The sequence below is a fragment of the Histomonas meleagridis genome (assembly GCF_020186115.1).
Source record: "Histomonas meleagridis strain 2922-C6/04-10x chromosome Unknown contig_20, whole genome shotgun sequence".
Lineage (NCBI taxonomy): Eukaryota > Parabasalia > Tritrichomonadida > Dientamoebidae > Histomonas > Histomonas meleagridis.
This window is the reverse complement of record NW_027150805.1, coordinates 2,859,195-2,876,011: the sequence shown is the minus strand read 5'-3', so window position 1 is coordinate 2,876,011 and position 16,817 is coordinate 2,859,195. Positions and strand designations below refer to the sequence as shown.

The following is a 16,817-nucleotide window of genomic DNA, read 5'->3' as shown; positions in this document are numbered from 1 at the left end:
GACTTTGGATCTAAAAGTCAAAATTTTCAAATTTGAATATGCAATATAGAAGAATTTAATTTCATTGAAAGCAATAAAATGAATTTTGATTTAATTCCGAATTTTCATAAAAATATACATGAAACATAAGACAAAAAAGTTGATCTTCTTCATTTAGCCATACGTTTACAAATTGAATCAATTTTTATCGTTTTTGTACGTTATTTGCAGAATGAAAAGTAGATCATGCAAAATCAACAAGGAAAGTCTTCAAGATAACGCTGGTCCTCGTGATATATGTGGTGTCGACATCAATGATCCAATTGGTAATCATCTTGTTAATTTTACTTTTCAGATAATTGCAAAAGAAGATCCAACAAAACCTTATGATGGCGATGTTGATTTAATTTTACCACACTCTCTTCCAAGAGCAGCTAAACCACCAAAGGTTGAAATAACAAATCCAGAAACAAATTGGTCTTCAAAATTAACAATTCAAATTGATGATTCGTTCATTAATAATATACGCGAAAAGCAACTTATTTATCGCATTGAGTTTTCGTCTAAATCTACTACATCAGGAAGAGGGAAAGTTGGAACAAAAAGATCTGTTTCTATTCCAAACCATATATTTTTTGTTGATGCTTCCTGTTTACTTGTTCGTGGTGGTAAATTTACAAAATTTTTATCATATTCTGCTTCATGTAAGCCACCAGGATTTTCTGAATTTTCATTTAATATTTCAATTGATCATCCTTTACTTAGCGATTCGCAAATATATCGTCACCGCCCATTTGTTTGTTTTATAAAAAGTATTCATCAAATCCCAGAAACTAATAATGAATCTTATATAGCACCATATCTAAATATTATTGTTGACACACAAAAATATACGACAATTCCTCAAGGAAAGTCAAGTGATCTCAAAATTAATTCAGCTCTTGTTTTGTTCAACACAAAAATTGAAGAAATTCAAGTTGAACTTCATGACCAAGAAACAGATCCTCCAGATTTAAGTAAAACCATTGGTTCTGGGCTTGTGGATTTATCTTTCCAAAAACAGATAAAACATGAACAAATTTCAATCGATCAAATTCTTGGAATTCAGGGCACCTCGAGTCGACCGTTTGGCAAAGCGACCGTTAAATTGGAATCATCTCGATGTAACACATTTTTCCAAGCAATAAATCCAAGAAATTCACTTTCCTCCGGTAATTATACTGAAAATGGTACATATGCAAGTTTTGTACTTGAAAATCTTAGTGATTTTGTATCACCACCAAAAGAAATTTTCACACGAACAAGTACACCTGCAACACCTAAACGATCTAGTATCAATCAACAATTACCTGTTGAAGCAGCTCCACCTATGTATTTCAATAGATATGTAATTTATGGTTATTATTCTGATTTACATGATCTTGAAAAGAGTTTTATTGAAAGTTTACTTAATCAAATTAACATTATAAACTCAGAGGTATTTGGTGTTGATGATTTAAATATTGTTACTACATTAAAAGTTGAAAGTGATGATTCATCAGCCATTTCAGGGTTTTATCTCATTAGTTCAGACATACATATTATGGTATTCGAAGTTATCAAAGGTTCTAATTCGCAAATATCACTTGATAAATTTCTTTCTACACAAGTTGGTACACATTTAAAAATTCTTTCTGATCAAACTGTATTATATCCTTCACCACGCTTATATAAAAACTTCGATAGTGCAATAAAGCGAATTCATTTAAGCGAATCATTAAGTTCTCTTATATGTGAACCACAACTTTATGTAAAACATTCGACAACATCAAATCTAAGTAAAGTATTGAATCAGCTTCACTTGATGACAAAAGTGACGAATTTTAACGAAATGAATACAAATGAATTATGGCCTCATTCACATGATCTTGAAATCCTTAATATCAAGAAAGGAATTCAACCACAAAACAATGTGAATGAAACCAAATCACAAACAAATTATAATAATAATGATAATACAACAAATAATGAAATACCAAAAACTAAAATAAATAATAATTTTATATATGTACCAATTTCTAATAATAATAAAAATGTTAATAATAATAATAAAATAAAAAATTTTAATTATTACCAAAAGCGTAATAAAAAAATTATAAAAAATCTCGAAAATAAAAAACATATAAATCGAAATATAATTCATTCTGATAATGAATATGAAATATGGTATACAAATGATCCGAATTCACTTCGTGATAAAGAATGGACAATTGAATATCCCGAAGAAAACTATAATACATTAGCTGAACTTGTCAGTGATAACATGAACTTAAAACGTTTCCGTGAAGAAAATGGGAAAGAAATCAAAAATGGAAAACGTTTTAATTGTAATGTAACTAATAAAACATATTTAGAGCCATTACTCGAATTAAAATCGGGTAAAAATAATGTTCCTTGGAACAACAAAGACTTATCATTAGCAAATGCTAGTGAAAGATGGCTTAAAGAATCTCGTGGGCCTATTTATAGTAAATATAATTCAAGTGTTCACCCAAATGAAACATTTGATCAAGTAAAGCCTATTTTTATTGATGAGGAATATAATGACCCAATTCCTTTAAGTAAAATGATCGAAAAGAAATATTATAATAACAATATAAAAAATGATGTTATAAAGGAAAATGAAAATGTTTCGTTAAGAATTCAGGAGCCTTATAAAGATTTAATAAAAATGAAAAACGAAAGATTGGAGCCTTCTGTAAAAGGTAAGCCTTTGTTTCATACAATGTTTCAAACAAGTGTGAAAAAAGGTTATACTGATAGTGAAACAGTAAAAAAGTTAACTACAACTTTCCCTGGACAAACAGAGATGAAATGAAATCTTATAACAGTTACTTAATAAAATGTTTTTATATGTGTGAAAATTTCTATTTTTAAATATTCGACTTGATAATTTTATAATTATTTATCTTATAATTTCATTAGCTATATTTTAGAAATGGATATTCTATTTAGATATGGAAATTCATATCATATATATGTTAAAAAAAATTAAAAAAACTGAACAGAAGAGATAAACGGTAACTCATTTCACTTTTTACGCTATATTATTTGATGGGAGGAATTCAAAGTCACACAAGAAAAAATAAATATAAGGAAAATCTCCAAATGTTGCAAGAGCTTAAACAATTTATTTTTGATTTAAACGAAGAAAATCTAGAACAAACAGTTAAAACTCTACTAAATTACTTTTCTGTCGAATATTCATATTCATTATTTTATATCATTTGCAGAATTATTTATTCATATTTTATTTCCAAAGATGATGAAAAATTATGTTTAGAATTTTTACAAAAAATTGAAATAAAATCTAATAATAATGTTATCGATATGTTTATCCAATTTTTATTAAATATTAATAGTCAAGGATCATATTACCTTGTTGACAAAATTATTGAAAATGAAATAGTGAAGCAAAAATAAACAAAAGTAAAATGATTCCTTATTTAGCACATTATGCACATATAACAAAAAAACAAATTACATGTTTAATAGCTGATATTTCTCCCAGATTAATGGAACAACTCCAAGAAAATTATGATGAACTTTCAAAAGATAATTGGGAGCTTCATAAACATTTAATTAAAGAAGGTGTTAACCCAAATAAACTAGCGAAAACAATACGAAATGATGAATCAGATAAACTTCAAGAAATATCATCACAAACAAATTTTAATTTTAACCAAACAATAGAAAAAGGGAATTAATGTTAATACTAAAAATGTTTATTTATTCGATTTAGAATTTATTTTAATAATTTTATATTTCAAAATAATAATTGGAAATTGAAAAATATAGTTTATCAGAGATAGACGCTTTGAATCAGGTTTTCTTACTAATTTTAATATAAATTTTTAAAACATATTTTTTTTATGATAGTAATATATTAGATAAATATGAATCAATATAAAATTTTATATTTAAAAAATAGAATTCTATTATCATTCTGACTGACGAGTGAAACTATTAAGAGATAGTTTAAACCAATAATTTTGGTTTTTTTTAATTATAATTTTTTTTATTATGAAAATAATTTATCATTTTCAATTTTGCTGAAAAAAAGATTTCAATAAAACGTTTATTTCTATACAAACAAACAAATTAAATATTTTTGTTATTAAATTTAGACAACCTGTATGTAACGAGTGCATATGTATCTTCCATTCCAAGTTCATTAAATATCATTTGTGACTCTTTATAATATTTAATTGCTTTTTCATTTTCACTTAATTCATCGGCAACCTTAGCCATTTCGAAAAGTATATGACCGCATTCAATGCAGCATTTGTTTTGTTTTATTTTAATCAATTCATTATATGCCATTTCGTACATTTTTAGCGATTCTTCAAATTTCCTTTTTGTTGCTAAAACTTTGGCAACAACATAATCACGCTTATAACTTAACTCAAGATCTTCTATATTAACATTTAATATGAGCTGCATTTCTTCACTCGCTTTGGCAATCGTTTTTTGTGCTTCAACTCGATCTTCTTTATTTCGAAGAATAAGATAAGAATTAATCATCTCAATAGAAATTGAAATTCTTTCAGAAGAAGTGATGTTAATATTATCTTGGATGGCCTTTGCTTTGGTTAAATGACGAAGAGCACTTTCTGGTCGATTATTTTCATTATAAAAAAGACCAAGATCGTAATGCGATTGAAGTGCTTCATAGGATTCAGTTCCGTAAGCAATTTCAACAAGAGTCATCTTTTGTAAAAGTGCTTTGTATTTTTCTTGTATGTCAAGATCAAAGTTTTGAAGTTGATAATTAATATCATAAAGTTTTTCTTCTGGAGAGCGGAGGTCAAGAGAAATATTTGGATTAGCTTTGAAATATGCTTTAGCAAAATCTTCATCATTCGTCTGATTTGAAAAAAACTGTTTTTTTGGTTGTGAAAGCCTGCGTGCAGAAGATTCGATTTGATTTCGTGAAAAGCGCGTTTGGTTCGTAAAACGCTTTTGGCTTTCCATTTGGAGAAAAAACGTTTTTTTACTTTGTTGAAGTTTCGAGTTCAAAGGAAATAAATCATGAAAACTAAAAACCAGCACGAGCGATTAGGGAGAAATTTATTCACAAAAGCTTATATCATTTTCACAAAGTTTTAAGTGTAATGCTCATGTCAAATGTATTTTATATTATGAATTTGCAAACAAATCAATAGATTATTTTAATTTTTCATCCTTATTATATTTTTTGATAGTGAAGTTTCTAAAGTATATCTTTTTATATTATTTGCTCATTGAATGATAAAATAAAATGTCATTATGCAGACAGCAAAATCAAAAGAAAAAAATTAAATAGTTGTAATCTTATTCACTGACACTTTTCGTGTTAAAATTTTCGCGGGTTTTTTTCCAGAATTTGTATCGTTGGAAATAACCTCTTTGTGGGTATGGTTCCTCCACTTTTTTGTTTAGGTGAAAAACCGAAATTTCTGTTGAAAAAGCACTAGAAGGAAAATGGACAGAAGGCAAAGCGACTACAGCGAGGCGCCTGCGATTGGGCGCGCTGTTGAAACTGATTCCAAAAGCTATGATCGTGTATATGGAATGCTCCTTGGTATTCGCGTTCATGTTAGTAGAATATCTGCACAACCTCTTGCTAAACTACAAGGTTTCCATTTTAATGAATATGAAAAAATTGATATCCCACGTGAAGGTAATCACTATGCTCCTGCTCATCATGGTAATTACGATTATAAATTCAAAACATACGCACCAGTTGTTTTCATGCATTTGCGCCATCTTTTTGGAATAACTGATGATGAATATCTTGTTTCTCTTACAGCTGATTATATGATGTCCGAATTAAAAACAATTGGCCGAAGTGGCGCTATGTTTTTCTATACCTGGGATGGCCGCTATGTACTCAAGACATTAACCAAAGATGAATTAGCGGTTCTACGTCGAATTTTACCAAAGTATTATCAATATGTTTCTACTCATCCAGATACTCTAGTTAATCAATTCTTTGGAGTTTACCGTTCACAAACATCCATGGGCCGTCCGATCCGGTTTGTTATTATGAACAATGTTTTTCCAATTGGATTCCAACTTAAATATAAATTTGATCTTAAAGGCTCAACTGTTAATCGGCATGTAGCACCAGAGAAGAAAGATAAGCCTGGAGTCACCATGAAAGATACGGAATTTGCTGAGAAGCGATATCTTTCGATCGGCCCACGCGATTGGACTCTTTTACGTACCCAATTACTTGATGACACCAACTTCTTATCATCCTGTGGCCTAATGGACTATTCTTTACTTATTGGAATTCATCAATTTAATCCCGATTCACCGATTATGCATCCAGCTCCTGGCGAAAAGATCGAAATCTTAAGTATCTTCACTCCGAACATTTCCAGCCAGTCACGTTATAATGGTAACTCAGTTATTGTCCGAAAGAAATTACAAAAGCATGGCGCCAAAAAGAAGAAACTGGAGCCGACAGTCAAAGGTGTTGTCAGCATTGCCGAAAGCTCCAAACAAACGTTAGCAGTTATGCCATTTGCCCCTACAGATAAGCAAAAATTATTATCATATTGCGGCGGCTTACGAGGAAGTACTGAGTTAGACGAGCCGATCTCAGAGGTCTATTTCATCGGTATCATCGACTTCTTACAGAGCTATAACTCTCGTAAAAAGGCTGAGCATGCGTTCAAATCAATTGTTTATGCGCATGATCAAATGAGCTGTGTTCCACCCGATCGATATGCTGCACGAATGTTCGATTATTTAGTGCAAACAATTGGACCAGAAGTGCCGCTAACACAAGAGCAAGAGATGAAAATGTTACGAAGAAGAGAACGTCTTAAAGAAATGGCGAAACCTGTGCAACATTCCATTAACTCTGTCTCGTTAGATCAGCCGATTCGTTTCAATGACGTAATGCGATATTCGAATCCGAACGAACTTAAAAACGAGAACGAAAACGAAAACAAAAGAAAGGCGCCTTTGCCGAAGCCGCCAATGAAGGTAACGTCAAAGAAAGAAAAAAGTGGAAGCGACACAAGCGATGAGTCATCGTCGAAGAACAAGAAGAAGAAAGTACCGATTCCAAAGCCTCCAACGCCAAAGAAGGAAAACAGTGAAAGCAGCGACACAAGTGATGAGTCGTCAAAGAAGAAGAAAGTACCGATTCCAAAGCCTCCAACGCCAAAGAAGGAAAACAGCGAAAGCAGCGACACAAGTGATGAGTCGTCAAATAATAAGAATAAGAAACAAACGAATGATAAGTCATCGTCCGATAATGAGGAAATGTCAAAGAGCGAAAGCGCCGAAACAAGTAGCGAAACGCCGGAGAGAAAGAAGCCGCTGAAGTCGCCTACGCCAAAGAAGGAGAGCAGCGAAACAAGTAGCGATGCGTCATCGTCGAAGAAAATGGAAGCGACGACTGCACTACCGCCGACGCTAAAGAGCGAAAGTAGCGAAACAAGTGAAGGAGCATCTTCAGAAGAGAAGAAGGAGAATGAAGACAAGAAGAAAAGCGATTCGTCATCGTCAGATTCAAGCGAGTCAAGCGATACTTCGTATGAAACAGAGGCTGAGACTTCGTCAGTTTATTCAACTTCTTATGAAACTGAAACTGAAACATATGAAACTGATACATCGTCTGTATGAGCCGAATAAACGGTTTTGTTTGAAAATATTTCGCAACGTTTTGTTAACGGTTTCATTGTTCGCATCGCTGAGGAACGAAGTGTTCGAACACTTTGAGTTACAACGGTTCATTCAATTATTTCCATGTTTGTTTTTAGTTGTCCTTATTCTTTTAATATAGTTATAACAGTTATAACTATGACTTAATTTGAGTCATATTAAGTCAATTTATTTTTATCTGTATTGTTATGCAAAAGAATGATTTTGAAATATATTTAAATTTTATGAAAGAATTAAAGACATTTGTTCATTTTAATTGTTGTTAATATTTATGATTTAAAATTATATTGAATAATTATGCTTGCTTGTAAACAAAGTCATGTGGAAATAGTTAAATTATTTCATGAATAAAACAGAAATGATATTAATTCTAAAGAAACTTACTTTTTTTATTTAATAATTATTTTGTTGATATAATGTTTTAAAATAATATTTGGAAATTATTTAATTTATTTAAAACATCACATATGAAAGCATCTTTTAATGTTCATACAAAAATAATTAATTTTTTAGAAAATTAATGATCAAAAACACGAGGTAAGAGGGACGTTATTAGAAGCTTCCCCAAATGGTCATATACCCAATTTTCTTTTGTTTTAAAGGCAAACAAGCTTTGTAAACAATTGTTTCCCTAAACAAACATGATTTCATGATAAAAATGATAACATGCTATTAAAAATTCTTTCATATTGTTGTTTTAAAAGGCTATGAAGTATAAAAATTGTTAAAGTTAAATGAAATTCCGATTAATGACGACCGTTAAAAGACGTTAAATATGTTTTGTGATAAAATGCTTGGAAATGAAAAAAAGCCGAATCAAATTCAAGAAAAGCTAAACTCAAAATCAAACATTATCCAAGAAGATAAATCACAAGTTTCATCTTATATTTCACATGAAGTAATGATTGATTTATTGTCTCGATTAAATTTTGAAAAAAGTAATAAATATTATATATTGCTATCATTGCTCGATGGATTTTCACATGTTTTTCATATCATTCCTTTTTCTTACTTTGAACCATTTCTTATTCTTCTTGATCCCCAATCAGGACAATCACTTGATATTATACAGATTCTTTTACGTATTATTTACGAACTCGTTTCATATGGAGATTCAAATTATTATCTTGAGTTTTTTTCACAACCTCATTTTCTTCAATTAGTTTATTTTTATTTTGAAAATGAATTTTCACTTAAAATTCTCAAGCACATCATCAAATTAAAGCCTCATTATATTACATTATTACCAAATTTAACAGAACGAATCATATCTACCAAACCATCACATAATTTAATTGATTTCACAACCACTGTTCTTTTTATTAATCCTAATGCCATTGATTCAAATGCTTTTATTACCTTTCTTTTCAACATTATAACCAACGGAACAGATACCAATTTGTCCATTTCATCTATGGAATCATTAATTCAAATTATTCCTCAACTTCCACAGTTTCCAATTGAAATCATCCAATGTCTTTCGAATTATATACGTCCAAATCTCGATGATGTTGAAAAATATGTTCTTATGCATCTTCTTGTAGTTTGCATCAAAGGTCTTGGATCCTTTGAATTATTAACGAAAACACCTTTTTTAGAAATATTTTTTTATGCGTTGAAAAAAAATGATAAATATGCGTTTTTACTTTTAACATTTAATATTTCTGTTGAGCCATTTGTAAAAATGAGAGATTTTCACATGCTGTTGTTAAGTATTTTAGATAAATCTTCGTTTAAAAATAGGTTAATTGCTTTGAATCTTATTTGCAAATTGATTCTTTTCGCACCAAATGAAGTTCTGGGGTTTTTCTTGGAAAACAATATTTTAGAAATTTTTCCACTATTTTTTGAAGGTGGTTCTGCCTGCATACAATTAATGTTATTAAAGGTTGTAATATTATTACAACAAAATAAAGAATTTACATTTGAACAGACATTAATAAATTGCGTTCTCGATTTAACAATTTCAGAAAATGAAGAAATATCAAATCTCGCAAATGCAGCTGTTTCTAATTTCTCTGATGACTAAAATAAAATAATTGCACTTTATGTTAATAAAAAATTTAAAATATTGCAATTTTATTTATAATATCTGGTAAAATGATCGCCACCGCGCTTGTAAATTCGACATTTTGTGTTTGATTCCTTTGTCATTTAACAAAAGAATATTTTAAAAAGTTCCATTATATTATAATAATTATAATATTACCTCTACACTAATTACAATGTTTATTGAAAAAAAGGTTCTGCAACACTTGATGCATCAATGAACAAAATTATTACATTCGAAATTGAAACTACTAATTTACAAATTATAATAGCAAGGTTAAAAACTTCTAAATGTGGTTACAAATAAGAAATTTGACCATTGTTCAGCAAAGTTGAAAAATTATTTGAATGTTAAGATAGGACCGCACTTTTTAGTCATCTGCAACAAACTAATGGTTCTAATCTATCTTATTATTAGCTTTTACTTGATAATGTATGTTCTAAGGTTTATTTCAAATTTATTCACAATCAGATTTGTTCTTGTGATAAAAAGTGGTTTTGACAGTTTCTGTCAATTTTTTGAGATTCCGTACGTTTAGCATATGACGTTAATCAAAATGAATTTTGCAAGAACTTCTTCCTCTCCTATCCGCGGATCATTCCCACTTCCCCAATTTGACGAATCTCCTAGGCCACCAAGAAATATGCAAGAGATTTTGTTTGGTTCTCCTAATTCTCCAAGAAGACAACATTTCATTCCAACTCTTCCACATTCAGATGCTATCTTAAGGATCACTGGTGACACGCTTTGTGATCTTTTAGATGGTGTTTATGATAATTATTTCGATCAATTATACATAATTGATGCTCGATTTTCATATGAATATAATGGAGGTCATATTCAAGGAGCAATGAACGCAAATTCGCCAGAGATGATCATGAGTATGTTCTTCAACAAAATAATTCCAAATTCCGTCATAGTATTTCATTGCGAATTTTCTCATAATAGAGGACCAGAAGTAGCACAAATGTTCCGTGAAATAGACCGTAACATGAACATTCATCCTAATTTATTCTATCCACATATTTATGTTCTTGATGGTGGTTATCGTGGTTTTTACAGCCAACATCAAGAATATTGCGAAGGAGGATATGTTAGAATGCTTGATGATACTTACCGTAAAAATGGTGAGCTTGTCAGAGAAACTGCGCTGTATAAGCAAAATTTCGAAGAATTTAGAGCACGCCAAAGAGTCCTTCGTCCACTTCCAAACGCACTATCTAATGCTTCCTTGAAAAGCCCAACACCAAGTAAGGGTTATATGACTTATTCGCCAATGGTATCCAAAATGTTGAATTTTGTAACTCAACAATAAGAAATGATCATGTTTTTGCGTCATTGTGAATGAAGTAAACAAGTTAACTTTTGTTTTTCATCTGAACTTTTAAGTTAATCTTTAATAGTATGTGGGATCTCTGATTATATTTGAGGCAAAAAAAATGGATTTTAAAACAAAAAAAAATTGAAGTTAACTATTAATAGTATGAAACAAAACATTTGTTAAGCAAAATCTTAATTTTTTTGTTCAAACAAAGCTTCTCAAATAAAACAAAAATTTTTTTCAGTTGTTGCACACCACAAATAAAAACGATTGGTTCAAAGATGTTTTTGGTTTTACCGAAACACTTGAAAATATTGACAAATGGCTGCTTGATCAAGAAGAAGAAGAAAATGTAATGATCATTTTTAAATCAACAAATTTTCAAATACAAGCTGGTATATTTAAAGAAAGAACACTATCATCATTTCAAGGACTAGCTATTAGAGGAAATGGATCATTTAACATTGTTAAAAATAGCTCACTCAAAACAAACAATTTAAATTTATCAAACATTACGATTCTTCAATCAATGAAAGAATTTCAAGGAGCAACATTCCAAATTGATTCTCAGTTTAATTGTCTTCACTTCATAAGCCCATCTCAAAGTGCAGTAAATGGAATTTCATGTTATTCATATGACAAACTTCGTGGAACCCAAGCCTCTCTTTCTACATGTGCATCATTACTTTATCGTAATTACTATGTTCACTCAGCAGGCCAACTTGGAGAAGAAATTAATTTGTTATCCAATACACCAATCCGAGTTCAACATGGGTATGCATTTATCGATGAAGCAGAATCCAAAGATTTTGAAAATACTGAGTTTAATTGGGGTGATCTTGATAATTATCAAGTTGGTGTTCATCAAAATTGTCAAGTTATTTTAAAATCCATAAAAAATGGCTATTTGTTTTTGGATCAACCACAGTTTGTACACCATGTTTTTGCATCAGCTTTTTCATTTCAAGATAATGTTGTTTCAAATAATTTCACATTTCAACTTTCCCAGTTCCTACTTTCAGCAGAATACAAAGCAACCATTCTAGCAGCTTGGGAAAACTCTGTTTTGTTTCCTGGATACGACGGTTCAAATGTTTGTTTTCTTACTCTATTGGGAAGCGGCACTTTTTGTAATCCGAAGCAAATTATTTTTGATGCAATTTTATCAGCAGAAAAAGAAATTGTTGAATCGGGTTTGACTGTGTATTTAATTGTTGAGGATGATATTGATTTTTCTCATGCATGTGGTAAGCTTAGAGGGATGGTTGAAAGAACACAAGGAAGAATAATTACTGATCCAAGCCAATTACTGAGTTAACTTAAATTTCAAAACGAAAAATGCTTAATCGTTTTCAACAATGTGTTAATAAATAAACATAAAATAAATTTTTATTTTTCCATTTGTTAAATGGAAACCTTTAAATAATGCCATAATTAATTTTTAAGAAAATTGTTGGCATAAAAAGTTTCTGAATTTAAAATTTTTTATTGAATTTTATGTAAGAGCTTGATAGCTTTCGCCTTTTATGTAGAAAACGCCTTCAACTAAAACAAACAAAATAAAGCAAGTGACTGAAAGTCCAAGAACGATTTCTCCTGCATCATGAAGCCTGTTATTAAAGTAAGTTAGGCAAGATTTTCTTCTTTCAAGATCACTTGTAGCAAGTTCATACTTTGTTGCCTCTTTAAAGTAATCGGTTCGAGATTCTTTTGGATGGGTTGAAGCATATGTCATTGCTTTTTCATAATATTTATCAAAAACTTGAGAACCTGCGAAACTTACTGCGTATGATATTGATAACACTAATATTATAACTGCAAATACAGAAAATCCGATCAATCCATAAACTTTGTATTGGCCAAACTTAAATGCATAAATTGGATACAGAATGCAAATAAGAAGTAAAAAGATTGTTATTGTTATAGCAATGTTTCTTGGTGTTCCAGTACATGCAACTGGGAAAAATACATCATTTACCATAACATCAAGAATAATCAGATATATAAGGAAAGCTCCTGAAATAATTCCACAAACTATTTTCAGAAAGAATGTTGGTTTCAAGTACCATGAAGAAATCCCAAAGTCAGGATCGAAAACCATTTTTAGCTGAAAGGGTGTTTTGGGCTATAGGCAGTAGCGTTTCAGTCACATCACATCAAAAAACGGGGTGCACCGCAATTGAATACTTTATAAATAAACAGAAGTTAAAGTCCAAATTTGTTTTATTGCTTGTTCTGTTTGGCTTCGGCACGTTGCTTCAAGAAAAATGGAACACGGACATGACGAAGGTTGGCATTACGAACACGAACGATACGACGATGGCAAGCACATGAAACACAATAGAAGCACTTTTGGTATGTCTTTGGGAATTCGTATTCCTTGTAAATGGAAGCATCCATAACATCTTTGGCAGATGAACTATCAACCATATTCTTTGTCAAAAAACGTTTGATGGCCTTATCACGTGGAACCATACGACCGCAGTTCATGCAGTTAACAATCTTCTTGCGACCGGCGTTCATCTTTGAACGTCCACAGTTCCTTCTTTTTTGAGGCATTCACTAAAAGGCCAAAACAAACCTTCTCAATTTTCTATATCGCATTTTGAGCGCTTTACTTAGTTCAATTTTCCCCTATCGTCTATTTCAGTTATTTCATGCGTGTGTTTGTGTGATTCTACAGTTTTTGCGAAAAACTAAAGCACTTGAAAAATTAAGTAAGATTATGTGCTGTTTAAAGATTTTATATAAGAGGATTATTTAATCCATTTTAATTATTGGTTAAACATTTTTACATATCTATAATGATACATATATCAAATAAACACTCATGCAATAAATTTGTTTTAATGGTGCTACAGTAATCAATTTTTTTTTTTTTAAATTTTACTTAAAATATCTATTGATTAAAGGAAGTTAAGGTTACAAATGCAAAAACAAACAACAAATTTTCAGTTTATTTCGAATAATCAAAAAAGTTATCCCCTTAAAATAATTTATAGATTTATTAATAAATGAAATAAATAAAATATATTTAACTAAATGTATTAAAGAATTTTTATGATTTGGGTGAAAATTGTTTTCTTTTTTGTTATTTTCATTGATAAATTGAAATAATAAAAGTATGTGTATTTTTAATTAACTTTTTTTTTAATTCATGATATCAAAAATGATTTTTAATAAAATACGATTTTATTTAATGAAATGCTTCAGTTTGTTTAAGTTTTTAGAAAGTAATTTTATCTTGGAAATAGAACGAAGAATAAATTTAATCGAATTATTTATGATATGGACATTGTTCTATTTTATTACATCCAACACAATTTATGATGCATTCAAAGATAAAAGCCTTAAGGTTAATGCACCAATATCTGAAGAGAAGTTAAATGAGATTCTCAAAAATCTTGAAATCCAACCATCAGAAGAACTTATTAATTTTTGGAAAAATGTTGGTTCAGGTTTTATTGAATCTTTAGGAGTTGCTGTGAGTGATGTTGGTCAACTTCATACATTTTCAAAAGATGAATATGATTATGAAAATTATGAAGAAAATGAAGAAAAAAAAGCGTTTCCGATCGGTATTATTTGGGAGGGGGACAGATAGTTCAACACCTATTTATGAAATAGCAGAAGGTGAAGATAAAGGATTACTTCTTGGATTTAGTTATGGTGATTTAAGTATTTATAAGTCTAAAATTAAATTCAACGAATTACTCGAATTCGTCAAATGTTTAAGTTCGAATATTGATTATTCAGAATTTTCAGATAAAATCTTTCATTATGCATTTCAAGAAAAGATTCAAAAAACTAAAAATGATTAAATAATAATTTCTCATGTTTAATTAAAATATATGTTCATGATTTTTTAAATTTTAAATTTTAAAATATTTCAATGACCAAGTAAAAGGAAAATATCTTTTTTTTTTTTTTTCAAAAAGAAGAAAAGTGACGATATTTTGAGAACGATACGTTAATTTTAACGGTTATATATCCCGCCAAAAGTCAATAAATAAAAAATTTTCATGCTTGATTCAGATTCAAGCTTTCAAAGTGAAATTGATGAAGTTCAACAAAACCTTCGAGCAGAAAATGAAGAACTTAAGGAAGAAAATTCATATCTTAAAGAACAATTAGATAAAACGATTTTACTTTCAGAACAAGTTGAAACATTACATTCACAAAACAATCAACTTAAAGCAAACATAAGGAATTTACAAGCAGAGAAAGAAGATCTTTCACGACGTCTTGAACTTAGTTTACAAACTGTTGAAGAAATCAAAGAAGAAAAAACGAAAAGAAAAACATTTATATGAAGAACAACTTCATCAAACGAATTTACAATTTCAAGAAGAACTTGATAAACTTTCAAAAAAACATCAAGAAGAAGACAAAATATTAAAACAAGCACTTCAAGAAGAAAAAGAAAACAACAATAAACTTTCTATTTCAACAAAAGTCATTAATAACAAAATTGAACGAGTTCTTTCTAATTCAAACATATATTTTAATATAAGATTTCAAAATATTGAAGAATTAATCACATTTCTTGAACAACCAAAAGATAAATTAACACAAGAAACACATCAAATAATGAAAGACAAAGATAACTCGAAAGAAATTCAACGAAATCTTTTAAAGAAATATAAAAACAAAATCAAAAGTATGAAAATTAAAAATGAAGAATTACGGAATGAATTCAATAAAGTCAAAAGAGAAATCAAAGAAATTCAACAAAAACATGAAAAACAAGAAGAAATGAATTCCAAACAATATTTAATACTTTCACAAGAAAAAGAACAAATGACTAAAGATTATGAAAATAAAATTCAAAATTTAGAAGATAAAATCAAACAATTAAATAAAGAAAATTCAAATTTTAAGAATGAACCAAATATTAAATCAGAATCAAATGATATTCCACGAATTATTATTCAACAACCTAAAACGAATGAACAAAATAATTTAGAAGTTCATTTTCATGAAAAAATACATGAACTTAAAAATCGAAATTCATATTTAGAAAGTACACGAGAGAAACTTCAACAACGAATTCAAGAGATTGAAAATAATGAAGAAAACTTAAAAGAAGAGAATGATAAATTAAAACAACAAAATGAATCTATTGATTTTCTTTATAAAGAAGCACAATTACAACTTGACAGTCTTCGCAAAATTCTTAAAGAAAAACAAAACATTGAACCTAAAGAAAACGAAGAAATGAATCAAAAATCCAAAAAGCAAAATAAGAACAAAAATCAAAAAGAAATATATCAACAACGTCTTCAAGAACTTCAACAAAAGAATAATACATTAGAAGAAATAAAAGATAAACAAAACAAAGAAAATTGTGAACTTAAAAAGAAATTAAATGATAAAGAAGAAGAAATAGAAAATCTTCAAAATGAAATAATTCAACAACGACATGAAATTAAACTTCAAGAAAAGCAAAAAGACAAAGAACAAGAAATTACTAATGAAGATTTAATATTTAAAGGTAACCAAATTTTAATACCAAAAATCAGTAATATTGCGAATAATGAAGTTCTTCATAAAACATTTAAACTTCAAAAGATATATCAAATAATTCAAGAATTTTATGAAAATAAAATTAACGAAAATCACAAAGAACGCGAACAAGAAACGAAAGAAAACAACAAAATTTTCATAAAAAATCCAAGAATTTTTTGAATGATTTAATGATTAATCTTCAAAATGATAAAAAATCTCATTACGATTAAAGAATTTATTCAAGAAGAAGAAATTCAA

General features: G+C 29.2%; 5 protein-coding genes across 5 annotated transcripts; 2 read left to right on the top strand and 3 right to left on the bottom strand.

Annotated features, from left to right (window-relative positions):
• Positions 1 to 4,119: 4,119 nt before the first annotated feature.
• Positions 4,120 to 4,992, bottom strand: GO595_003387 (uncharacterized protein; the record flags this gene model as incomplete). Its single annotated transcript, XM_067916402.1, has 1 exon — positions 4,120 to 4,992. One exon carries the CDS (start codon positions 4,990 to 4,992, stop codon positions 4,120 to 4,122), a length of 873 nt encoding a protein of 290 aa, XP_067777188.1.
• A 489-nt stretch (positions 4,993 to 5,481) lies between these two features.
• GO595_003386 (1-phosphatidylinositol-4-phosphate 5-kinase Its3) lies at positions 5,482 to 7,641 on the top strand (the record flags this gene model as incomplete). The annotated part of the gene is made up of 1 exon (XM_067916401.1): positions 5,482 to 7,641. The coding sequence occupies one exon, from the start codon at positions 5,482 to 5,484 to the stop codon at positions 7,639 to 7,641; it is 2,160 nt and encodes a 719-aa protein (XP_067777187.1).
• A 2,645-nt stretch (positions 7,642 to 10,286) lies between these two features.
• Positions 10,287 to 11,045, top strand: GO595_003385 (Rhodanese-like domain containing protein; the record flags this gene model as incomplete). Its single annotated transcript, XM_067916399.1, has 1 exon — positions 10,287 to 11,045. One exon carries the CDS (start codon positions 10,287 to 10,289, stop codon positions 11,043 to 11,045), a length of 759 nt encoding a protein of 252 aa, XP_067777186.1.
• Positions 11,046 to 12,546: 1,501 nt separating this feature from the next.
• On the bottom strand, positions 12,547 to 13,152 carry GO595_003384 (uncharacterized protein; the record flags this gene model as incomplete). Its single annotated transcript, XM_067916398.1, has 1 exon — positions 12,547 to 13,152. One exon carries the CDS (start codon positions 13,150 to 13,152, stop codon positions 12,547 to 12,549), a length of 606 nt encoding a protein of 201 aa, XP_067777185.1.
• A 122-nt stretch (positions 13,153 to 13,274) lies between these two features.
• Positions 13,275 to 13,610, bottom strand: GO595_003383 (40S ribosomal protein S26; the record flags this gene model as incomplete). The annotated part of the gene is made up of 1 exon (XM_067916397.1): positions 13,275 to 13,610. One exon carries the CDS (start codon positions 13,608 to 13,610, stop codon positions 13,275 to 13,277), a length of 336 nt encoding a protein of 111 aa, XP_067777184.1.
• Between the last annotated feature and the right edge of the window lie 3,207 nt (positions 13,611 to 16,817).